Source organism: Penicillium mononematosum, assembly GCF_028829835.1.
Source record: "Penicillium mononematosum strain IBT 11891 chromosome Unknown utg000003l:1.0-8172316.0:1.0-8177699.0, whole genome shotgun sequence".
NCBI classification, from domain to species: Eukaryota; Fungi; Ascomycota; class Eurotiomycetes; order Eurotiales; family Aspergillaceae; genus Penicillium; species Penicillium mononematosum.
In genome coordinates, this window is record NW_026643273.1 from 5,490,048 (window position 1) to 5,514,689 (window position 24,642).

The 24,642-nt window shown below is 48.8% G+C and overlaps 10 protein-coding genes across 10 annotated transcripts; 7 read left to right on the forward strand and 3 right to left on the reverse strand.

Moving 5' to 3' along the window:
- Positions 1–90: 90 nt before the first annotated feature.
- On the forward strand, positions 91–1,593 carry N7519_007099 (uncharacterized protein; the record flags this gene model as incomplete). The annotated part of the gene is made up of 3 exons (XM_057293875.1): positions 91–460; positions 521–1,360; positions 1,412–1,593. The coding sequence occupies 3 exons, from the start codon at positions 91–93 to the stop codon at positions 1,591–1,593; spliced, it is 1,392 nt and encodes a 463-aa protein (XP_057148686.1).
- A 577-nt stretch (positions 1,594–2,170) lies between these two features.
- On the forward strand, positions 2,171–3,121 carry N7519_007100 (uncharacterized protein; the record flags this gene model as incomplete). Its single annotated transcript, XM_057293876.1, is given in 3 exon segments — positions 2,171–2,300; positions 2,440–2,590; positions 2,605–3,121. The coding sequence occupies 3 exon segments, from the start codon at positions 2,171–2,173 to the stop codon at positions 3,119–3,121; spliced, it is 798 nt and encodes a 265-aa protein (XP_057148687.1).
- A 1,413-nt stretch (positions 3,122–4,534) lies between these two features.
- On the forward strand, positions 4,535–5,251 carry N7519_007101 (MARVEL domain-containing protein; the record flags this gene model as incomplete). Its single annotated transcript, XM_057293877.1, has 5 exons — positions 4,535–4,597; positions 4,648–4,819; positions 4,875–5,059; positions 5,112–5,158; positions 5,221–5,251. The coding sequence occupies 5 exons, from the start codon at positions 4,535–4,537 to the stop codon at positions 5,249–5,251; spliced, it is 498 nt and encodes a 165-aa protein (XP_057148688.1).
- Positions 5,252–5,997: 746 nt separating this feature from the next.
- N7519_007102 (uncharacterized protein) lies at positions 5,998–6,771 on the forward strand (the record flags this gene model as incomplete). The annotated part of the gene is made up of 1 exon (XM_057293878.1): positions 5,998–6,771. One exon carries the CDS (start codon positions 5,998–6,000, stop codon positions 6,769–6,771), a length of 774 nt encoding a protein of 257 aa, XP_057148689.1.
- Positions 6,772–7,667: 896 nt separating this feature from the next.
- On the reverse strand, positions 7,668–12,035 carry N7519_007103 (uncharacterized protein; the record flags this gene model as incomplete). The annotated part of the gene is made up of 9 exons (XM_057293879.1): positions 7,668–8,859; positions 8,957–9,263; positions 9,318–9,567; positions 9,728–10,158; positions 10,209–10,328; positions 10,379–10,927; positions 10,981–11,745; positions 11,807–11,917; positions 11,969–12,035. The coding sequence occupies 9 exons, from the start codon at positions 12,033–12,035 to the stop codon at positions 7,668–7,670; spliced, it is 3,792 nt and encodes a 1,263-aa protein (XP_057148690.1).
- A 498-nt stretch (positions 12,036–12,533) lies between these two features.
- Positions 12,534–14,305, forward strand: N7519_007104 (uncharacterized protein; the record flags this gene model as incomplete). The annotated part of the gene is made up of 7 exons (XM_057293880.1): positions 12,534–12,710; positions 12,763–12,894; positions 12,943–13,096; positions 13,150–13,347; positions 13,400–13,884; positions 13,939–14,021; positions 14,074–14,305. 7 exons carry the CDS (start codon positions 12,534–12,536, stop codon positions 14,303–14,305), a joined length of 1,461 nt encoding a protein of 486 aa, XP_057148691.1.
- Positions 14,306–14,749: 444 nt separating this feature from the next.
- N7519_007105 (uncharacterized protein) lies at positions 14,750–15,080 on the reverse strand (the record flags this gene model as incomplete). The annotated part of the gene is given in 2 exon segments (XM_057293881.1): positions 14,750–14,907; positions 14,921–15,080. 2 exon segments carry the CDS (start codon positions 15,078–15,080, stop codon positions 14,750–14,752), a joined length of 318 nt encoding a protein of 105 aa, XP_057148692.1.
- A 772-nt stretch (positions 15,081–15,852) lies between these two features.
- Positions 15,853–16,643, forward strand: N7519_007106 (uncharacterized protein; the record flags this gene model as incomplete). Its single annotated transcript, XM_057293882.1, has 2 exons — positions 15,853–15,930; positions 16,122–16,643. 2 exons carry the CDS (start codon positions 15,853–15,855, stop codon positions 16,641–16,643), a joined length of 600 nt encoding a protein of 199 aa, XP_057148693.1.
- A 440-nt stretch (positions 16,644–17,083) lies between these two features.
- On the forward strand, positions 17,084–19,119 carry N7519_007107 (LCCL domain-containing protein; the record flags this gene model as incomplete). Its single annotated transcript, XM_057293883.1, has 2 exons — positions 17,084–17,571; positions 17,634–19,119. 2 exons carry the CDS (start codon positions 17,084–17,086, stop codon positions 19,117–19,119), a joined length of 1,974 nt encoding a protein of 657 aa, XP_057148694.1.
- A 912-nt stretch (positions 19,120–20,031) lies between these two features.
- Positions 20,032–23,773, reverse strand: N7519_007108 (Molybdenum cofactor biosynthesis MoeB; the record flags this gene model as incomplete). The annotated part of the gene is made up of 7 exons (XM_057293884.1): positions 20,032–20,274; positions 20,340–20,827; positions 20,884–21,302; positions 21,698–22,934; positions 23,000–23,102; positions 23,180–23,523; positions 23,602–23,773. The coding sequence occupies 7 exons, from the start codon at positions 23,771–23,773 to the stop codon at positions 20,032–20,034; spliced, it is 3,006 nt and encodes a 1,001-aa protein (XP_057148695.1).
- Positions 23,774–24,642: the final 869 nt, after the last annotated feature.

The following is a 24,642-nucleotide window of genomic DNA, read 5'->3' on the forward strand; positions in this document are numbered from 1 at the left end:
TCGTACATGCTTAGTCGTCTCCTTTTTCTTTGTTGAATTTTCTTTGTTACAACTCATATCTCATCTCGCACTAACAAGCGCTCGTCGAGTATGGCACCTCTCATTCACACACACCTGGATGAAGCAAACACCCCAGGTTCCCGCCCAACATCAACATCATCAACCGACACATTTACTTCCGATAAAGAAAATCGTCGCCAAAGTATCAATAAAAGAACTACTGCTGTGATGCCACCGCCTGCACAGGGTAAACGACGGCGGCTAGCCGACCGCCCTTCGAATGTCCAGTCGGGCCAATCTACGCAATCTGCCCGATCTGCTCAGTCTGCCCGATCTGCGCAGTCGCAAGCATCGTCTCAGCGAACCAGCAGCGACACGCGATACTATGACCCTGATCAGGATCCAGAAGAACGGAGAAGTGTCCGCAGAGGACTTAGAGACCTGGGCAGGGAACTGAATGGTAAGTTACTTTGTATGGACCTGAGACTTGAGTGATGGTTCTCTAACAGGTTTCACAAAGATACACGAGGCGAGCTCATGCAGCCTGGAAACAATGGTATCCTCAACATTGTCGAACAAGCCAATCAATTCTACGCCAAAGTGAAGCAGACCGCAGATGCCACGCTCGATTCGCGCATCCTCGTTAACACCGCCGATTTAACCCACAAAAAAGCCACCCAGCTCGCTCTCGGTGACACCTCTGCCGGTATCGATGTAGACGAGTTCGTCTCCAAGTGTGTATCATTCATGCGCCGCGGACCAAACAATGCGACCGCTTCAACAAATGGGACACAGGGACGCAGAGGGCGCCTCGGTCGAAGCCAAAGAGATCCCGATGCTAGTGACGAAGACGATGGCGATGCGATGAACTGGGACACGCTTGGTCGATCTGCCTGCTTTCCTAGCAATGCTCGCCCTGCCGTGTCTGGATGGCTGCTGGGGCCGCTGTCAGTACAGAAGCGTACGCGGCAATTGACACAGCGAAGAGCACAAGAGCAGATTAATCCCGAGCAAGCCGTGGCGCCCCGAGAAATGGCACAGCAGGATCTTGCCGGACAGGACAGCACAAATTTGACCCAGATCTGTTCTGAGATAAACAAGCTGCTCGCGGAAACCCAGGAAGCTGGTGAGTATAGTGCCACGAAAGAGCTTGAAAGCCGAGCAGATCTTACTCCAGAGAAGGTGCAAGAAATCATGGCTAAGCACAAAGTGGCGGACAACGGCGGAATCCCCTTGTTTCGCTTCTGTATCAATCCGAAATCTTTCGGGCAAAGCGTGGAAAACTTGTTCTACGTGAGTTTCCTTGTGCGAGACGGCACGGTGGGTGTATCAACAGATAGTCGGGATTTGCCGACCCTGCGTGAGTAATTTTCCAACATAGCAGGTTGATAAAGCACTAATAATTGGACAGATGCAGCTGCGCCATTCGCCCCCAGTGAAGCCCAGAAAAAGGGCGTACAAAAGCACCAGGCGGTCTTTAGCCTGGACTATGAAACGTGGTCCGAACTTATCGAGGTGTTCAAGATTGAAAAGTCTATCATCCCCCACCGCAAAGAGGAAGAGCAAGCGACTAGCACAAGTTGGTATGCCTGAGTTTCTTCCGAAGACACGATTCCACGAGTGTGTGCTTTGCAAGATACCCCTTGACCTTTTTGGCTTGCGTTACTAGGTAAATTTAATAATTTAGCTTTTTGCTGTGAATATGCTAGTCAATTCTATACATACAAGCCAGAGTATTACGCCTAAAGACACAAATTGGAAAATCCTCAATGGATTAGGTGGATAGTACCGAGGTCTCTTTTCCGAGGTTATGTACAGATACATAAATATGATGCACATGTATACATGTACACCTACCTAGGTAAGTATAAAGTACAGTTCCCGAGGTGTCGCAAGATGATAAATCCGGTCAGCCTCGATCCAAAGTGGAGCCCTGGAGAGATAAGCATGTTATACGTCATCCCAAGTCTGGCCACTTTCTTCCCAAACAGACTTCTTAAACCTCGAGAGCTGCTCTTCAATCATTTACTATTTTATAATCGAAACATTTCATTGGCCTGTTAATGCGCGAGCTCTAAAATATATCTGTCGAAGACGGATCAACTGAGACATCCAACGCCTTACAGCTCTCGAACTCAAAAATCACAAGAAAAAAGCAAAAGGCGCCAACATGCCACAGCTCTTTCCAGCCAACCCTTCCGCGACCATGGTAATCCGCCATGTGACGCCAGAAATTGTGACCATGAGTCTGCCATTCGCACGGTTCGGACACTTGCAGTTTGGCGGGCGAGGGACGCTGGGTGAGTGCCGACCCTTACAGAACCCACCTACAAGGCGCATAATACCCTGGGGGACAGGCAAGATGTGCAGTCCTGTCAAGCCCACGGAGACCCTCCAGTTGATTTAAGATTCAGTGCTAACTCTCCTTGCATACGACAGTCAAGCTTGCCACTGGCTCCCTCGCAGTATTCTCGCCCGTCGGCCTAACGCCCGAAGTCCGCGAGACAGTCGAGTCTCTCGGCGGGAACGTCAAATACATCGCGGCGCCAGATCTTGAACACCACCTCAACCTCACCCCATGGAAGAAGGCGTACCCGCAAGCAGAGATCTTAGCCCGGAGGGTCTTGTCGAGAAGCGGCAATCGAACCCGGAGTATCAGGATACCCCGTTCAAACACGTATTCAAGAAGGAAGATCAACTGCCGCGGTCGATCTCGAAGGAGTTCGATACCGAGTTTGAGAGCGAATATGTATATGGCCACGGATCGCGCGAGCTGGTGTTTCTGCATAAGCCCACGCGCACGGTCATCGAGGCGGATCTACTCTTCAACCTGCCTGCTAAGGAGCAGTATTCCAAGAGCCCTGAAGCATCAGGGACTAATTTCCTCACAAAGCTTCTTCTGCCGTTGATGTCCACCAAGCCGCCGGCTACATGGCAGAGACGGTTTGCGTGGTATATTCTCTCGGCACAGGATCGGACAGCGTTCAATGAGTCTATGAGAAGGATTGATCAGTGGGACTTTGATCGTTTGATTCCCTGCCATGGCGATACTATTGAGACTGGTTCCAAGGGGATATTCCGCGATGTGATGGCATGGCACTTGGATCGGAAGAATACGTAGTATTCTTGTCTTGCCGAAAATATTGTAATAGTTGATACTTTATTTTGTCTTAGGTGTTATGGATGGGAGGTGACTGTGTATATGTAATTTTCTTTTTTTTTTTTGGGGGATGTTGTATGTACAATATAGGCAGCATTATTTCGAATTTGACCTTCCCTCTTGGCCTTTCCAAAGTGGATATGCCTCATTCTTCCCTTGCTCCTCTTGCTATTCATAGTATCAACGGCCCACTATTAGCTCAGATTGTTAAACTTCGCATCGCCTGTATGTTTCTAGGCTCTTCCTGCATGAACATTTCGAGGTTTTGCTATGCTGCCTACCTAGGTAGTTCTGCTATTCTATTCTCCACTTGTCAACATGAAATACTACCATGTGGTAATTTTAGAAGTAACTTTTTAACCAACACAATGCAGAATAAATCATACATAATCCTTATAAGAGACCATAAGGGCAAAACTACACAAATTCGAGTTCCACTCCGTGGCCCCACGTCATAGGGCTGAGAGACAGGGCTGGAGAAAGAGCAGTCAGTTGACAGGTTAAACATGATGTCAAGTGTCGTCAGATGTGTCAAGTTCTCTTCGCTTCAAACCGGATCTCCCCTGTCGGCATTTCGTATGTTGTATGCCTAGAAAACAACATGCACCTGTCACACAGCAACAAATGATCGCCCTGGGTGGAGACAACCCAATTCTGGTTCAAATCAGAGCTATCGCCAATAGTCGATGGGATCGGCAGTCACTCGAAAAGCAAGCCACGTATATCATCCAGCACAGAGCCCATACTCAACGCCAAGGACATTTTTTTAGAGCATGGGAGGCTGGTTCTGGGGAAGGCAGGGATGATACGGAGGCAGCAGTACTCCGTACTATTCGAATACTTCCAGGGCTATGCAGTACCTGTACGCCTTTATTCCTCACAGCCCATAGGCCCACTCCTTGCTCCGATCGGGTTGTTGATGAGCATTCAGCCACAACATCAGCGGTCAATCCGCCACGAAAAGTGGGAAACGGTTGGGCACGTTTTGTTCACGGTACACTTGACCAATAGTGACCTTTGGCATGTTGGAAAGGAACTGCTCTATATGGAACTGATCTGACGACACTAGGAGGCTTAGATTGACTCTATTGGTCGTGCCTAATGCAAGAGGTGCTTTGTTTTTAGGTTCTTTTTAATTGAAAATTTTTTTTTCTGTTTATTGGGTTTTCACGTTCGTCCCTTGCTTAAAATACTCTGTCGCTTCCTCTCGCAGTTTGCTTGCCTGTGCGACCTCTCAGTTATATAGCTTCTCTTGTTCCCCAGCCCATACCTCTCATCCACGCTACACCTTCTCGATCTTCACATATTATCTCCTTATACAATCACACCCCTCGGGTCTATCAAACAGCTCATTGATTTGACAACATCTTAACAATGCCCGTCATTTCGCGCCTTGCGTCTATCATCCTCCGCGTTGCGGAGATCGCCTTTGCAGCTGTGAGTAACCAGTCTACACCAACTATAAACCACATCTAACTCTCGTTTAGGTCGTCGCAGGTGTCATCGGACACTACCTGGCCGAGGTTAACAACAGCGGCGTAGATGTTAACTGGTGGCCCCAGTCGCGCTGGATCTATACTGAAGTAATCGCCGGCTTGTCGATATTACTGGGCCTTATATGGCTAATCCCATTCTCGTCCGGATTCTTCTCCTGGCCTAGTAAGTGCTTGGCATACTATCTGGTGAACATAGAGCAATGCTTACTGGAATCTAGTGGACATCCTTATCTCATTTGCTTGGTTCGCTGCGTTCGGTGTCCTCGTCGACACCATCCGCCACTTGCCATGTGGCAGCATCTGGTCCTGGCACTTTAGAGGAGACCAGACGTGTGGCCGGTGGAAGGCTGCTGAGGCCTTCAGCTTCCTTTCCGCTATTGTCTGGCTTGTTTCTGCTATCGTGGTATGTGATGGGTTCCTCCAATACATATAATTAAGTACTAACAAGTCTTCAGGGCATCTGGTTCACCTTCCGAGTCCGCAATAACAACTCTGATGGAGTGTAAGTTGCCAATGCGCACCTTAAAACATGTTTTGATCGATTGATACTGACATACTGCACAGTCGCCGCCGCTGGGGTCGTTCCGCCGTCTAGATAATAGCGCCAGATCCGCAAGCAGACATCAATAGCTGTACATTGTTCACGACCACGTCTGTGCACTACCCTTGTGCATCGTGCTCAGCACAGTACCAGTGACGTCGGTCTCTAATGACGTTGCTTTCTTGTTTCCTTGTCTTCTTTTCCTGTCGCGTTTCTCCTCATGATTTGGATGTCAACAAACTACGACTTACGCTGATACCCTTGGAGGAATAATGTTGCTTTGTTTGCACTTTGGTTGATTTTGCTGTAAAGTCGCTACTTTTGGAGTCTATTCTCAATACATAATTTATTTGGACATCGTTGTCTATGGCTAGAAAGGCTTATGTTGTAATTTTGTCCACGGCTATAGATATATACTGCCTTAATAGTTCTCCAACGTTTTGTTGCACCCTTGCCTAGTATGTTCTGATAGCCAGCCTCAGTAACAAAGAACCTCAACAAGGCCATTATCTTCCTGATCTCCTTGTTCGATGTGTTTCCTTTCTCGCCTTTGTTGTCCTTGTTGACTTTGGCTCCCTTTTTACTTATCATTCACAATAATAACCTCATCTTAGAAAGAGCGTCCGAGAAATAATATAAATAGGCCTTATCCGGCCATCATACATGTCCCATCAAGTTGAGCCGTTCTTGACAACCCACCCTAGCTGGCTTTCGAGTTAGGAATTCGTCTTCCCTGACCATTGTTACCACAACTCATCATAATAATCCCGTGCTTCGGCTTCGGGTATAGGTGAGAAGCTATGCCAGTGATGCTAGATAACACTTCGTCCCGGCTCTTTCAGACTACACGCACTGGATTCCAAGCGCTCTGCCAGCAGCTCATTGACGACCTCCTGAACAATGGCTTATCGACCCAGGACGAACTCCGTGATAGAGTAGATCAGCTGCATCTGTCATTGGAACAGCTTAAACGAGCCGGGCAGATGATGGCTATTGATTGTCCGACAAATGAGCTTGTGCGTGTTGTACCTAATGGATTCTTCACGGTTCTGCTCGATCGCCCCGGACAGGACCCGATGTCCGAGTTTGATTGGGCCTGTATTTATACCGCTGACACTTTGAACATGCTGATTGCTGAATTCTTGCGCTACAGGAACCCCACTGATATTGCCCACCATCTCGAGGCCCAGTCATTCCTTTGGGATTTGGTTGTCCAATTCCCTGTGACCATTTCCCACGCTGAGGATTCCGCGCCAGAACCCTATGTCAATGCTCTCCAGATCCCGCCTGCCGCTCGTATGGCTCGTATGAACTCGCGGATTCCGGTGCGGCGTCGCCCTCCTCCTCCTGTTGATACTTATTTGGCTTATAACCGGCCTGTTCCGGGTCCTTATCCCCCTGGTTTGCCCCCACGACCTGTGCCTGAGTTTGAGCCTGACTCTGAGCCAGTTTCTCCAGTTTCCCCTGGTTCATCTGGTTCACCTGTTTCATCGATTTCACCTGTTTCGTCTGTTTCGCCAACAGGACCTAACTCTACGGGACTTCATAGGAATCCCAGAATTCGTCCTCGGTAAACTATTATTGTCTTTTTCTACATTGATTTCAACCATTCCACTTTTCCAGGAAAGGAAATGAAAAACAAGCCAAAAAACTCATCTACTTGTAGAATTTCAGTCATTCCGTCGTCTCGCTTACTTTTATTATGAAAGTTGTCACTCATTCTGTGATCACTTTATACCTCAATATAAATTATCTCCCTTACATTCTAGGACTCCCAGTAACAAGGTTCATTAATCCATGTAGCAATAGCAAGAGCATTCGACTATTTCTATGTAGCAATGCTCACGGTGATGCTTCCACTTCGAGAAGTGACTGGTTCTTATATTATTAGGTACTTTGTCTCCAGTTTTGATTTTATCATTATATACGCACTCAGCAAATAGTGCCCTCCATAATTTCCTTGGTTTCTAGATTCTGACTTTGCCAACCTTCCAATCACATTTCGTATTTCAACATGGACTTCAATGTGATTCCGTAGGACTTTCTTGGCAACTTGATCTCATTTCATCTCATATCTGCCTTTTCATTCTCTATTCTTCTGTCCACTGTGGGCTGGATTCATGTGCTAGGTAATATTACATACTCGGCTAGGACTTATGGATTTTTATGTACATACGTATGCATATAGTAGCCACCACACGATCCGGTTCAAAGCCGAACTCCCCCTTGAACCCTTCCAGAGCAACTAATAGGCTTATAGAACACACAACCCTTTCATAGAGTCTTTATAGTTGTCCGTAAAACCTAAATAGGACGCACTCACGAATTCAAAATGGGATGCGTCGTATCCCACCAACCAATACTGTCAGGATGTAAAATCGGCCTGCCGGCCAGCTTGCTGGTATTGCAGAGAGAGCTGGTATTACAAACTTTGATAAACTTCTCTCAATGTGATTATCTAATGGGATATCTAGTTTGATGCTTGCTGAGCAGTATCATAGGCGCTCACACTGCCGGATGCTCTTGGATATCCGACCAAGGTATTCTGGCCCCGGCCCTCGACATGCCCAGTGGAGTCCCCAGCTGCCCCAGTAAAGCCCCATCCACCTCCTCCAGGCGTATGAACCACACATCGATCTCCCGCCTGCATGCGGACCATATTCTTCGATCCCATATTAACCCAGCGCCACTCATCGGCCCCATGCTCATTCTGCACCTTCCTCACCCAGTAGTTCGCGCCACGCTCACCATCATCCCCACCCTCCATTCCGTATGGAGGCACACTTCGGCGTTCTGTTATAACGCTGAAACTCAGGGGAGCCCGGCATTCGATATCGCGGACCACACCATTTCCACCATGATGATACCCTTTGCCACCTGTCCCTTCACGGATAGCAAACTCGCGCAGAATGACCGGATACCGTTTCTCAAGGCTCTCCACGTCTGTGATGCGCGTGTTTGTCATATGGGTATGCACACCTGACGCGCCGTCTTGCGCCGCCGTGGCACCAGAGCCGCCGCAAATTGTCTCGCCAAATGCATACGCGTAGCCTTGAAGCTTCTGACCGGTGCTGGTGGTGCCGCCCTCCCCGAAGAACCCAATGCAGTTCATGCACCCGTGTGAGGCGGCAGCAGCACGGAAAGTGCGTAGGATCACATCGACCACGCGCTGCGAGGTCTGCGTGTTACCAGCACAGACGGCGGGCCCAGCTGACGGGTTGAGGAAGCTTCCTTTCGGGATGATCACATTGATCGGCGATAAGCAGCCTTGGTTTAGTGGGATGTCGGTGCCGATAAGGAGACGAAGAGTGTAGATTATTGCTGAGTGGGTGATTGCTGGCGGTGCGTTGATGTTGCTTAGCATTTCGACCCCTGTGCCGGTGAAGTCGAAGGTTGCCGAGCCATCTTTGGATATATCCACAGTGAGTTTGACTAACGTTCCGTTGTCCATTTGGTCGACGGCTGATAGATGGGGCCCGAATCTGGAGAGTGTATCAAGAAGATAGGAACGCACAGCCAGCTCCGCATTGGACTGGATGGCCCCCATGTACATTTGCACCACAGGTAGAGTGTATTCCTCAATGAGAGCCTGAACCAGCACCATGCCTTTATGATTTGCTGCAACCTGGGCCTTCAGGTCTGAGATGTTGTCTTGGACGTGCCTACTCCCGGTACAACCTGGGTACTCGCCTGGGCTCAAGAGTATGTCAGTGATACCTTTCTCGTCGAAAACTCCCCCCATGGATCAATCTAAAGGACCGGATAGCTGCTCCCTCTTGCCAGAGCTCGGTGGAATTAGGTGGCATTGATGTACCACCCAGTCCGCCAATGTCCGTATGGTGGCCCCTTGAGGCAACGTAGAAAGCCACGGTCGAGCCTGTCTTTTCAAAGATCGGAGTAATGACGGTTATGTCTGGAAGGTGACTGCCTCCAGATTCCGGATGGTTGGCTACCAGGACGTCCCCTTGTGATAGCTTGCCTTTGTGCAGTTCATGTTGGTACTTGACTGCGTAGCTCATAGACCCTAAATGAACAGGCACATGAGGAGCATTGGCAACCAGATCACCTTCGAATTATCATGTCAGTTGGTTTCAACACATAAATTGTAATAGATGCGTACCTTGAGGTCCAAATAGAGCGCAAGAGAAATCAAGTCGCTCTTTGATATTTAGAGAAACTGCTGTTTTCTGTAGAGCACGACCCATCTGCTCCGCGATACTCATAAAGCGATGCCCAAAAACAGATAGCTGGATGTGATCGACCACAGTTGGTTGCTCAATAGTCGCAGTGGAAGTAGAAGTAATGTCAATGATAACATGGGAGCGGAGGACCTTGGCTACAGCACCCGGCACCACAACAAGTGTTTGGGTCTGGTCAATGATCACAGCGGGTCCATCAATTGATAGACCCGGCGCCAAACTCTCGAGCACCAGCACGGGGGGTTTGCTTGTACCCGGTTTTCTGGAAATAAACGGGGACCTACAACAATGAGGAATGGGTATAATGATGGGTAGTCCAAGGAGTACTTACCATACGCTCCACCAATTTCGAAGAGGCAGGTTGGAAGTTCAAAGTGCGCAATTGTTCTCCAAGTTGTTCTCCCTCCCAGTCTTCTCTCTCACTTGCACCTATGCCCCGGACACGCACATCGTCGACATAGATTGCCTTTTCGTCGGGAAAGGCGAAGGAGAACTCTCGCAGATGGATCTTCTTGAACTCGTTCTTGAAGTCACCGTCGGCAGGTTTGAGGACCATGATCGAGGTTTCTGTACCCTGGTATCTCATGTTGAGATACATCTCGCATGTTATACTCTTTTCTCGTATGCCTTGTCTCATCAGTCGTTCCTGGACAACGGTTCCAAGCTTAGAAAGCCGTTCTTCCAGCCGACCACGAGACGTCTCGTTGTATCTCTCATTAACAGGCTCCTGTGCTTCTTGAACTACGTCTGCAAGCGCCATGCCTTTGGAATATTAGTACACACCATAAACCATCTAACGGTAAGCGTCTTACCGTATGCGGACAAGATGCTTGAGAGCTTGTGGATGACTATTGTGGATATCTTGAGTGTTCTGGCAATATCACAAGCATGCTGACCACCTGCACCTCCGAAAACAGCAAGATTATGATTCGCTATTATGTGTTAGAATAAGATCCACAAAGGGATTTTGAATCGCACATACCAATGTCATATCCTTTACCCTCAGTCAGCGCCCGAATGGGTCGACACATGGCTTCGTTGGCAACATCAAGAAAACCACAGGCAACCTCTTCGGGAGAGAGTGATTTTCCAGTATCACGGTTGATCTCGTCGGTCAGCTCGATGAATTTCCTCTTCACTATCTCCACATCAAGTGGCTGATTTTCATTCTCACCGAAAATCTTAGGAAAGAAATGAGGAATGAGTCTTCCTAGGAATAGATTGGCGTCCGTTACTGTCAAAGGACCTCCCTTTCGATAACATGCAGGGCCTGGATGCGATGAAGCACTTTCAGGGCCTACTATGAATAGACCATTTCGCCAGAACAATATGGAACCACCTCCAGCGGCAACGGTGTTGATATCAAGCTGCGGACTCTGGATAGTAACACCAGCGGTATTACTCTCGAAGACATGTTCGAAATTTCCGCCGTACCGAGAAACATCAGTCGAGGTTCCTCCCATGTCAAAACCAACAACTGGGGTCTTTGTGTGATCGTCGTAAGATGTGCGAGCATAGCCCACAACACCGCCTGCTTATTATCAGTCTAATCTCCTTTAATCATAGTTGTAGGTCTAGTCTTACCTGCAGGTCCACTAAGAATACCTCGGAGGCCACTGAAACGGTCGTGACTTACAAGACCACCGTCTGACTGCATGAAGTCACAACGCACACCATCCAAATTTCCATCTTGGAATCCTTTTGAGAATCCGCTAAGATAATTCTTGATCTCAGGGGTGAGATACGCATCAGCTGACGAAGAGCCTCCACGGGGCACCATCTTGATCATCTTGGCTGCCACGGAAGACGAACACGACACATGGGTGAAGCCTTCCTCTAGAGCCAATTCTTCGATTCGGTTTTCGTGGGCTGGGAAAACATAGGAATGTGCCAAGCACACTGCAACAGTATCATAGCCTTGAGATCGTAGCTCTCGAAGTGTTTGTCTCACAACAGCTTCATCGAGAGGCTTCAAGATGCGGATCATGTCACCACTCGAGCCCCTCACGAGCACTCCTGGTATCTCGTTGTCCGACTTGAACAAACCATCCAAGTCTTCATCAAACCCCTCAATTGTCACTCTCTCGTCAATTTCCCTGGCATCGGCGTACAAGACATCGGGTTTAACGATGTTTAGATCAAAGAGGCGCGGTCGGGATTGATAGCCGATTTTCAACAAGTCGCGAAAGCCCTTCGTGACGAGAAAGGCATGTTTGGTTCCTTTCCTTTCAAGCAAGGCATTCGTCGCTACTGTTGTTCCCATTCGGATAAATTCTAGATCATCTTTCGGAAGAGGAACCCCGCGGGGTATTTCCCGTCCTTGGTACAGCGAGAGGACGCGTCGGATACCTTTATAATAGCTTATCAGCTGGATTTCTCGAACGCTCCGTTATGAGCCATATTTTCTTACCCTCAGTTGGCGCATCATCATAATTACCAGGGTCAACAGACAACAGCTTTAGAACGACGTCAGGCTTTCCCGGCAGACTCGCCCACACATCAGTGAATGTGCCTCCGCGATCTAAGAGAATAAGGGAGCATAATTAGCGCTTGTGTAGGATTTTGTTTGTACGAGCATCTTTGAAGTCCGTACCAATGGCGATCCTGACGCCTCCGACCGTCGGCTTCGTAACTGTCATATTGGAAGATTGGAAGAAAATGGAAAATTGTTTTGCCCCTGCATCTTGGGTTCCTTTGGGATTTGAACCAAATTTATAACTGCAAGTGGATTGCGACGGTACATCTCGTTGATGAAAGAGTAAGGTCGTCACGGTAGCTGAGTTGGAAAGTTTATTCGGGCCCTGCGAGTGCCGAGGAAGGTCGATACGGCCCAGTCGCCTTCCAAGGTTGGAGACCCCGGAGTATGTACTCAAGTGGGTCTCCCCACAAACTCTATTTTGTTCCTTAGTTTTCTCCGGGGGAAGGTCGACACGGTATCAGCCAGACGCTTCACCAATGGCCTCAAGAGCCGATATCTATAACTGGGCCTCCCCACTGGCCACCTTTTATCGAAGGTTCACGACATTGGCGGGGAAAGTTTGCTTGGACTTTATAAGAGCAGTCTTGAGTCTGTTTGTTGCTGGTCGCCATTTTCTTCCTCAGTTAATTATATCGTTCGCTCTTCAAGTTCCTTCACAATGGCAGAGCAGAAAGGCAATGTTTCTGTCGAGACACCGGAAGTAGAGAAGCAGGGTATCTCCAGGGCAATGGATGAGGCAGCAGAGTACCTTGCTCATAGCACTGGCTTTGCACCTTTGTCCCCGGAAGAAGAGAAGAAGATGGTACGCAAGATGGATTGGATCCTTCTGCCAATGGTATATTGCCTGTCCCCTCTTAGGGCACGCGAGCAAGCTAATCCGTTCTTAGCTCTTTATGACCGCTACTTTGGGTGCTGTTGATAAGGTCGCTATCAGCACTGCAGCCATCTATGGCCTCAAGGATGACCTTCATCTTGTGGGTCAACAATATTCTTGGGCTGGATCCATCTTATCTCTCGGAGTACGTAACGTCTCAGCGGTGGTTGCATCTTTTCTAATCTAGTGGCAGGCCATTGTTGGCATGTGGCCATCCACGTACCTGGTCCACAGACTGCCCTCTGCCAAATACCTATCTGCATGCTCGTTAGGCTGGTCAGTCATGGCACTTCTCATGCCGGTCTCTCGTAAATGGAGCGGACTAATGGCTTTGAGATTCTTTATGGGTAGGTAAGTTGTGATGATCCGGCTTGGATAATGGCACTGATAAGGTGTTTAGGTTGTTTGGAGGCGATCATTGTTCCATCAATTTCTCTGATCGTCGCTGGGTTCTATAAAAAGTCTGAGCAGCCCCCTCGAAATGCCTTGGTATTTGCGGCAGCAAGTTCTATAGTCAACGGCTTCCTGTCGTGGGCGGTCGGTCACATTCCTTCTAGTGCAGCACTTTCTATTTGGCAATACCTTTTTCTGATCACAGGTACGTCTAGCCTGGATAAATTTACACTTGTTCTTTCTGACTTTGTCAATAGGCTCTATTTCGACACTGTGGTCTATCATCGCTTTGATCTTCCTCCCGGACTCTCCTATGAATGCGTTTTTCCTCAACGATAGAGAGAAGTACCATGCTGTCCAGCGCCTGGCCGAGAACAAAACCGGGATCACAAACCGACAATGGAAGTGGGATCAGGCTCTGGAGGCGGCTATTGATCCGAAGACTTGGGTTCTATTTTTCTTCAACATCGCCATCAACATACCCAACGGGGGTCTCACAACCTTCAGCGGCATCATCATCAACAACCTAGGCTTCTCTCCCGTGATTACCTCCCTGCTGAACATGCCGACTGGTGTGATGTCTACCCTGTCGGCATTCTGCTTCTCTTGGATCGCGGCTAAGTGGACCAACCGTCGCTGTCTGGTTACTATGTTAGCATCTTGTGTCCCTATAATTGGTGCCATCCTGGTCTACAGCTTACCGCGAACGAACCTGGGTGGTCAGATGGTTGGCATATATCTGGTGAGTTCAGGTTCCAGCTTAGCACTATACAACCGACTAATCATTTCTCTAAAGTTATACACATACTTCGGTCCGTACGTTGTGGGAATATCCATGGCTCAGGCTAATACGGCGGGTAATACCAAGAAGACCGTACAGTATTCCATTCTCTATATTGGGTATGCCGTGGGGAACCTCATCGGCCCGCAGACATTTCGAGCAAATCAAGCACCAGAATACACAGGGGGGATTTGTTGCCATGCTGGCTTGCTATTGCGTCTGCGTTCTGCTGATGGCAGTCTACTGGGCCATTGCGCACAACTTGAATCGCCGAGCTACAGTTGGGGTTGGCCCTGAGGAAGATCGAGCCGATGGGGACTTGATGGATGCATTTGCTGATAAAACTGACTTCCAGCAAAAGGCATTCAAGTATACTACGTAGCGGGCGAGTTCTCGTGTTTAATATGCGGACAAGTATCTTTTATGGATTGAAATAACACTTCATCGTAATAGGCGGCTATGTTTGAGAGTTGTTAGACAAATCTTGAAATATGTCCTTTGTCACAGAAACCATTCCCTTATGTGGGATTTGCCCGCGTTTGGCAAAAGTTATTATGGTTATTCGGTGCAAAGATAACGGTCCAAAAGAGGCTGACTAGGATATCTGCCCGTTCTGGGGCCAGAAACCTCTAGTGCAAATTGGTATCTCCCAGCGATATCTCCCTTCGAAGAATCCCGTTCGACATAAGAGCGATAAGGCATAAACGCAAAGGTAACAGGGGTGGATGGGAATTAAATACAGATCTTATATAAAGGTGCACAACTTCCCCGGAGCCTTAGGGCGGTGCCAATCTGCCCGTCTACCGGTGCTAGCCCTTATCGCCTGTCACGGCAAAAGGTCCGAGTCATGCCCCCGCTTCGCCTTCTTTCCATCTAACCTCTGTCCACGTTCCACCTTCACGCTATGCCACGCCGAAAACAAGACACCAGAAGGCGAACTGGATGCGCCAAATGCAAAGGTACAACCCTCATCATGGCTAGGAACTAAATCGCTGACATGAGTAGAGCAACACATCAAATGCACCGAAGAGAACCCGCGATGTAGACGCTGCGAGAGACTTGATCTTGAATGCGTCCGGGAGCTCAAAATCATGTTCCGAGAGGATGCTATCCAAAAGGGCATTAGCTTTGGCCGTGAAGGTAATTACTGCCGCCATCTTTTTCTGGCTATCTCCTACTGACTGTCCTTGATCAGGGGTCTGGACGAAAAGACCCGGCACAACCGCACATAACCGGAAAACGGAATCTATATTCCAAGGACTTCCTCTAACCCGGTATACTAGCCGCTTATCTCTTTTTGAATTTGAATGAGGGTGACTTTCAAGACCCCGATGACTTGCCTCGAACACATTCTTCAGCCCAGGCTTGCCCCAACAGCATAGACATCTGTACGGACCTTTCGATCCCGTCTTCCATCTATCACCCCCTTTATTCTTTTCCGGACACGGAGACCTATCTTCTTGATTATTTTATCAGCGGTATCAGCCCATCTTGCTCTCTAAGTGAATTGTATAATCCTTACATCTCGCTTCTGGTTCCCCTATGCTTTGTCTCTATCACCCTTCGACACGCCGTTCTGGCAGTTTCTGCGAATCAACTATGCCTTCTTGGAAAGTATCAATTTGCCGAGCCAGTATGTCACTATAAACACATGGCCTTGCAAGGGCTCCGACGGGAAATTTCCACTGGTGTACATGCAGATGCCACGGTAGCTTCGATCTTGATGCTGTGCTTTCATGACGTACGTCTCCCTCTTCCTATATGCGTGCAGTACATAACGTTCTGACCTGAACATAGATATCAGATGGATGCTCTCCTTCATGGATGACACATCTTTATGGTGGCTTGCGACTTATCGACTACACAACGTCTGACGGCTCATCCGATTTATGGAAGTTTTTCAGGATGTACTTTGTAGCTCATAACATCATGAGCCGTACCGCATCTGAAAATTGCCATCAAGATGACATGTCAGAGTTGTGGTCTGAAAGCGAGAACCTCGAAGAAGTACGACGCATTTATGATTACTTCACTCTATCAATGCTGACCTATCTTCCAGATCGATATGTTGATGGGGTGCTCGCGTGGCCTGTTGACTTTAATAAACAATATCTCGATTCATGCTTCCAGAAAGGCAAAAGTACTGCTTGACTGCTCCGCTCTATCAGAGTATATTGCTAACCACGAGATAACTATAGATACGAAAATACCGACGTTTAACCCCCGTGGAGACTCAATACTATGCCAGAGTGTCATTAAATATTAGCACAGCTCTTCTTAGCTTGAAACAGACGCTTCCTCAACATGCCACGGGCAGAGAAGACCTCGAGAGGATTGCACAGGTCAAACATTTAGCTGCCTTTCTTTACCTTAATGAACGCCTCGAGAATGAGCTAGACATCGACGACCGGGAGAGGCGCGGGGTATCTGAAGGGTGCAAAAGCCGTCTTATATCGTCGATGATTGAACTGATCTCCACACTTCCTGATATGGCTACGTTGTTATGGCCTCTGTTTGTGCTTGGGAACACAGGCCTGGAAAATGAAGACCAAAGACGTTTTGTACTAGATCGGCTGGCCAATATCCAGAAGACACGGAATCTCGGGAGTGTGAAGCGGACGATTGATGCTGTAAAGCATGCCTTTGTGACGAAGAGTCTATTCTCTTCGGGCAACAAGGCATGGGTTCATGAAACCTACCGCTACATCAGCCTTGCTTGAAGCAATACCATGGAATATTTAATGCAGAACATCTTGTGCTCTAGATCGGACTCGGAAACTTTCCACCAGCCATGACCGCCTGAGATAGTTTTCAAGGAACTCGAGTTCTGGAACATTGTCATCTTCGGTGATTCGGTGGACTTGTTGGTTTTTAGATGACGGAGCAGCGTCACATCTTTGAATAGTACGGGTTTATGAAGAATATCTGTAGGTTAAGGGACTTAATATACATTCAATTTTTTAATATCTTTTGCGAACTTGTCCGAGATGAGATCTGATCCACGACATCCATCCATGGATCCCGGGGCCAGCAATCCGGATGACTAAAAAGCCAAGAAATTCCTCCAGGGCTGACCACGAGTTCAAGATTGAAAAGGAATTCCACCACTTCCTTCCCTCTGAGAGCTCCAGAGCTCAGGTAAACACGTTGTATATAAAAGATGCAGTCGCGACCGGAGTCTTCCGGGGCAAGTGCGCGATCGCCTTCATCGGATAAGTCGACCGAGTATCCCTTGCAGGAGATCCGGTCGCAGTACAAGGATGAAGCCCGCGACAGCGATGAACTAAGCTTTGACTTGGAAGTAGGCGACGTGCCTCTTCTGCCTTCAGAACACATGGATGCTCAATCGGAGAAATTCGAGCGCGATCCGCCGTTTTCTTGTACGCCCTCGGGATTCTGTGCATGGCTCCGCGGCCCGACGCCGCCGCATGTCTATCACATTAACCCTTGGTTCCCTCATTTACAGGCTGCGCCGGCGCGTCTGATTGATCAAAAATTTCCGCACAGAAGTTCAAAGATCGCGCTCCTTTTTGGTGGTTTATTCTTTTGGATTGTTGTGTTCTTCGCATCTTTAAAAGCTTCCGTTGCGGGCCAAGAAGTTCCGGGGTATGGGCAGCCTGTCAAGCTATCGTGTCACCACCGTTTATGGTGTGTTTCTATTTTTATCCCCAAGCAGATCCGATCTTGCGAACCTGACCATATCTATCTAGGAGCAATTCCACGAATTGCGGACTGAATGGTGACCTTTGTCGCCCATTCGAGGACCAATCCTTCGCGTTCCGCTGTCCCTCTGGCTGTGCAGCCGCGATTCTACTAGAGCCGTATGTTGTTGGTGACCAGGAGCTCAATTACCGACCATTAGTCGTGGGAGGTAAGCCATTTAATGTGGATGGTCATGACAGCGGCACTTACCGCGGCGATTCCTCAATTTGTGCTTCGGCACTGCATGCAGGTCTAATTGATGACGCGAGGGGCGGATGTGGCATCCTGCACCGCACCGGCGAGCAGAAAAACTTCCATTCCAGCACGCAGCACGGAATTGAAAGTATCGAGTTTCTCTCGAGCTTCCCGATGTCATTCCGACTCAGTGATGAAGCGTCAACCCCAGACTCGAACGAGACTAAACCAATCAAGTGCTCCGATGCGCGCTGGTCACTATTCGCCTTCACATTGATCTGGACTACTATCTTGTCATTAGTCGTGACATCGGCACCGGCATTCTACTCCATGATATATTTCATTGTCTGGTTCCAAGTCGCCATGGCGTCCGATCCTCCCTCTATGGGGAGCTATTATGACCTTGTGTCAATTGCGCTCGGTCGGTTTCTGCCTGGTGCGTTCGTGGGATTCGTGCTGTATTACTTCTGCGTCCGGCACACGCTTAAAAATTTGGATGCACACTGGGACAAGACTGTCCTGTGGCTGGGCGGCTGCTGGGTTGGCGCCCTGAACACAGACACATTTGATCGCATTCCAATCTCTCGCCTGACACCCCACGATATCCAGCAGCAACCGGGTGCTATCACAGCTCTTATAATTGTAGTTGGGTCTTTGATCGCAATCGCCTTTGGCCAGGCACACTGCTTCCGTCGCGAGGGCCGCTTCTTCCCTACGATAAGCATATACGGCGTCCTGGTTGCAGTTGTTCTCATCCTCGTCGCTGTTCCGAACATGAACCTACGCATCCACCACTATATTCTTTCTCTTCTCTTCCTTCCTGGAACGACTATGCAAACGCGACCCAGTCTCCTATACTCAGGCATCCTTATTGGTCTTTTTATAAACGGCATCGCCCGCTGGGGCTTCGATTCGATCCTACAGACTCCAGGCGCTCTCCTTGATGGTGCCAAACTTGGTACCGTTCCACCTAAGATATATCCTCCTTCCATGACGGATGCAAACAATCTCGTCTTCTCGTTCCCGGACCTTGAGCCCCATGCCGATGGCCTCAGCGTCCTAGTCAACGACGTGGAGCGCTTCCAGGTCTTCCGACCTAAGGATGGCCAGCATTTACCAGATTTCACTTGGTCTCGTACTTATCCCAACGAGTTGGAGTATTTCCGTTTTGGACTCGTTCACACTAATGCTTTGGGCGGTCTTTGGTATGAAGACTTTTCTCCACCCGCCGTCTGGGGCGTCGATGGCAATTTTGTTTTCCCGGATCCTGAGATTCCTGAGGATCCTGAATCCGAATAGAGAACTGTGGTATATTCTATCTGTACATACCCTCATTCTTTAGTTGAAATTAGACATGGATATTCTTGACAGATTTCCGACGCATGGGCTCTGCGCTCTGACATCTCTGGTGATAGTTATACTTCCGGGGTTAGTCCTTCCTACAGTAAGTTCTCAGTCCTACAGTTCTTTCCTGCTTCCCCGTGTGAAGTTGGTAAACCAGACTCAGACTCATCTCACTGGACCATTACATCACTCTCTATTGTTGTGGTTGGAATAAACATGGACTGGGTTGGATGGTTCGTACCATCTATTCCAACTGTTGATACCACAGTTCCTCTAAGGCTAAAGAGCATTAGATACTACCTACCGTACATGTAGGTAGTTAACCTAGGATAACTTTTCCCAATATTCTAGCAACCTCTGCATACATATGCACACAGAAATTGTTTAAAACTGAACAACTAGCAATTAGATATCAGTATTGTTTGGGTTGCCGAAAGAGATAGCCGATCCCACCAAGGTGAAGGTAGAAGGCCAAGTCCGTATTTTCTATTTCGTATGAGAAATGGCACTGGCAAGTATGTATGCGTGGATGGACGGGCACTTGGGCTAGCGGTTGTCCTTGGCGATATTGGCGCGCTGCCACTTTGGAACCCGTCCATCCTCAGCTTGAGTGCCGTTTGATCTCAAGTTGCCGGATCGCCTCCGGGCGATGACTTTTTATTTTTTATTTTTGACACTTTTCCGGTCATAACAATGTAGCTAAGCACTCTACACAGAAGGGTTCGTGAGCAGTTTTCATAGGCACTACATAACGATCATTGACTGTTCCATCACATACTTCATTGTGTAGCATAAAATTCATAGCCATCACTTTATAATAATGCATTTTGTCTACAAAGCTGAACCCAGAGCAACAGCGAAGAACTGTCATTCTTTTAGATAGTCACGGCACGATACCTGTACAAGACTTTGCTTTCCGCCGTCCTCTATAACCAAAGCTGTGAGCTTCCCTCCCTTCACGCAACCCGAGTCAAGGCCCTTTGTGAATGTGCGGATTGAAAGGGACGTTGAAGCATCGTGGCCATAGACAACAGTCGTAGTGTTTGCGAGGGGATCTTCAGTCGAAGTCTCGAGGCTCGAGTATAGTTTTGATTGATGTTTATCAAACATCTAGGTTGAAAATATATCAATATGACGGCAAGATTAAAAGAGTGAAATAGAAACAGAAGCCATACCTTAGCCCAATTCATGCCATTCTTTTTTGGACTGGGTACATGCGTATCCAAATCAATGGTCCGCATAGTCATCACACTGGAAGGGTCTTGCTTCTCAAGCTTGATTCCCGGTATTAGTCCCGCATGAACGACAACAACCTGTCCCATGCCTGGAACTCGGCCGACTTCCAGAATCACTGGACAGTTCTCCAGCCACTGAGCTTGCTCGTCGCTCAAAGACCGCGCGAGTGCACGCTCGCCAAGTTCCTTGGATGAGAAACCAGAGCCTTTATCATCATCGGAGTTTGCAAGAGTGTTAGTCTTCACCATCTCGTGTCGAAGAAGCAGAATCCGGTCTTCGTGGTTCCCGCGCACACTAGATGCTGAATGCTGCCGAGCCAAGTCCACAACTCCTGTGCTGTCCGGTCCTTTGTTGATCATGTCCCCGACAAAGATAAGGTGATCACCACCTTCTTGGTTGAAGGCGGCTTTCTCAAGAAGTTGCACCACTGTTGCAGACTCGTTAATTCCAAGAATTCCCATAGTTGGGGGGGTTGTTGCTTACACTCCTCTTTACAGCCATGCACATCACCCACAATAATTAACCGCTTCCGACTAGATTTTCCTGCCTTCGCTCCCGCTATATCCCCAGGCACCAGGTCTGGGTCCAATGTGCGGACCTGAACCAAACCGTCGAACTGAGGGGATGAATTTACCCCGAACCACCCACCTGTCTCTGTCTTAGACGTCGGATCAAGTGAATGCAACAGCAAATTTTGGTCTTGTAGTCGCGGAGAAAGCAGCGTTCGCCAACCGATCCATGCAAATATAAACAGCGCGACGTAGATCAGCACTAAGCGCCGGAAGCGCGGCGCGGAAACTACCGAGAGAGCCATTTGGGACCACCCGGGGGATTTGATGTCATCCGCGGGGGAACTGGAGCCGCGCTGGGAGCCTTCATGGGCTCCGAGTTGGATTCCGTTTCTGGCGGAATCAATCAGTGGGCGAGAATAATGTGGAGATTGATTTGAGTACGAGGGATGGTGGGTTGTGGTCGGGTGGAACTCGTTATCTGTCGAATGGGAGTCGCGAGACGTCATGCTCATGCGCCCTAGTTGGCATTTATATTCTTATTTCCAGGTGTAATGTATGCTTCATGTACTGCATTTGGTGAAACTGCGTGGGAGTAGAATGTAAAGAAGAGGCAGAATTTAACCCTCGCGGCTCTGACGTATACCTCAGACCCGCTTTCTTCTGTTAGGTACAACATAGGCAAGGGGGTAAATGCTTGACGTTTTTTGTTGTGTGTTCTTCATCAAATCTGATTTTGTGCTTTTGTTTATTTGTACATTCTACACTATCCTCGGTACTGATCATACTCCTCCGCTTCCCGTCTGCGCAGGTTTACACGCTGGAGAACAGTCTCATCATACACCTCTTCCACCTTCTTGCCACCCTTAAGCACCTCGTTTTCGTGTCGGAGCGCTTCCTCCTTGGTCATGCAAACCATTTGATTGATGTCCATCGGGATGGTCTTCTGTCCCTCTTTCTCAAGGCTCAGATCCATGTTCCACCCGTGAGCAGGAGTTTGCCAGGGGATGAGAGCCAGTCTGTTAGACAAGCCACTGATCGCACTCTTCCCCCGGTATACTTCCTCCACAACAAATGCAATATCATCCTTGCTGAGCGAGGCGCGAAGCCCCACGGTATCTTGGCCGGTGACTTGTCTGATCATTCTTTCGTGCAAACTTAGCAAAGCAGCCAAGATGGTATCATAAAGTTTCTCGCGGCCCTTGGCGCCCATGTTGTAGTCAAGCGGGTAGCCAGTAATAGTGCAAATAACGTGGTTGGCTACTGTGTAACCAAACACTGCAGGCATGGTACCCAGTACTGGGAGGATGCGGGCTCGGAAGTCAGGAAGAACACCAAGCTCACCAACTTGACCCTTGGTGAATTCCTCCTCGGGGAGAGGAAGTAGAGTAGCCTTGCCCGGACCTGGTTTCTCTGTCGAGAACACGGCCGCAACACCAGATGAAACACCAAGAAGCTTGAGTCTACGGCGTGTACTGCGGGACAAAGGATCATCAGTGCTAAGCGAAATGTCGCCAACCACAACCCGAGTCGGGTCCGACTTGCATCCCGCACCCATCGACGAGATCACAGGCAAGGAGTTCGAGTGGCAGTAGTGTAGCAACTCTACCTTGGATGTAATGTTATCGATACAATCCAACACGAAGTCTGGTCGACGGCCCTCTCCATCGTGTGTCAGAGACCAGGGGCCGAGGAGATCATCGGACGCGGCCTTTCCATAGAGCTCATTCCGGCAATCGAAGGTGACCCACGGTGCGATTTGTTCCAACCGCCTCCGAATGCAATGGACCTTCGGTGTGCCAACATCAGCCAATGTCGCAAGGGCGTGTCGGTTCAACGATGATAGTGTGACTTGGTCGAAATCGATGAGCCGGATTTTGGACACGCCTGATCTAGCCAGTGAAGCAGCAGCATGCGAACCGACACCACCACAGCCGACCACGACAACGAATGACGATCGAAGCTTGGCAAGGCCTTCATCGCCGAGGAACACGCGGTTGCGGGCGAGCTGTTCAAGAATCAAGTCTACCAAAGCGAGACAGGCCAAATGAGAAAGGTTTGCAGAACGAAGGCCTAGAAAGATCACATACCGTCATCGTAGTCTCCCTGTTGCGCTCTGCGAGCTAAAGCTGCACTGCGCTCATCTTCCTTGCTCAGTGGTACTCCATTCGAGGCAGCGCCAAAATCGGTGAGCTATAGTCCGGCGAATCAGCATTTTTATCTTGTAGCTTGCTAGGCAGTGAATGCGCAGCTTCACTGGTGCAGCTCACCGTTTCCGCAGTATGTAAATCATCTATACTTGGGATCGAGGCCTTGAGGTCATGGACAGCTTCCTTGCGCTTGTATGACTGGTACCCAAGGATAGCACCTGCGACAGCTGCGCCAGATACGACAGCCGCTGTCGCAAGCTGTCCGTGGGACGAGCCTGCCTGCCGCTGGAGCCAAGAAGACATGCTTGCAATCAGGCCCTTATCGTCCGTATTCTGAATGTCTCTCTGTTTGCTTTTATCGTGGGAGGTGTTTAGATCAGGTTTGTTATATCTGGTATCCAGTTCGTCAGAATCGAATCCGTAGTCGAGATCGGCATCGCTGGGCTCTTGCCACCATTTGGATGCTGGGGGGAGCCATTATAGATGCGGTGTGTACTGACCATCACAAGTAGCCGACCCGTGCAGGTATGAGCTTCTTATACCGGGGTGTATATGCAAGCCAATGCGTTCATCAGCGGAACCACGCTGGCTATCACGTGCTGCGGTCCTAGTCAATTGTGCGGGGACTAAGTAAGGCGGTATGGTAGGCGGTAAATGTGCTCGATACGCGCCGCGGCATCGCCGTGCCAAACCGATTGTCCTGACAACACGCATGCGGTCCCCAGAAACCGTACAATTGCGAGCTCCCAGCCGATTATCCCCTAACAGTGTCGTATATGCTCTTTCATCATCTCGTCCGATAGAAAGTTGTTGTTGACAGACCGATACAGCTATCAGGCTCGATGTCACTGCAGAGCCTGTCTGAGAAAGACGCGTCTAGACACGGCTTGATATTGAATCCGATGATACTTTGCCGGTCAATGCCAGCAACTACCTCTTATCGCTTGAGACGACGGAACGTCGACGCTTCTGTTCAGGGGCTATTGCTTCATCACAAGAGGTATGTTTCTTTTTTCCATTCAAACCGGTTCTCTGGTCTCTGGCTATAACACGGATTCAATGGAATATCTTTTGCCAAGTCCTGATGAAGATAAACCTCACAAGAGCTTCTCATGACATGTCGGTTGAATGAACCCGTCGGGCTATGGACTTCATCCCCCTGATACTTCGGAGTGGAAGAAGACATCGGCCCATATGTGTGTGATTGAGCAATGAACAGAGATCTGAAGAGACTCGGACCTTTTATATTTCTTGCTATGTGTTGTCTTGGCATCGCATCAATATTTGGACGTTTTCGACTAACATCGCTCAGAACTGCTGTACATATTCTAGATCTCTAAAATCACATCTCTCGTCCGGTTCTTTTCGCCAATCGCCCTGTTCCCTTCCGAGTACTCTATTCATCATGAGATGTTTTCAGATCCCCATCCCCATGTAATATCCCGGTGATGAGAAAATACAGTTGCATACTCCGAGGCATGTATATGTGCTTCGTCTGTACGCCTTTCAAGGAAACGACAAGTACGCCGGTGACGAGTGACAAAACATGGTAGTTTTCAATCTGAGGGCATTTTTATTACCAA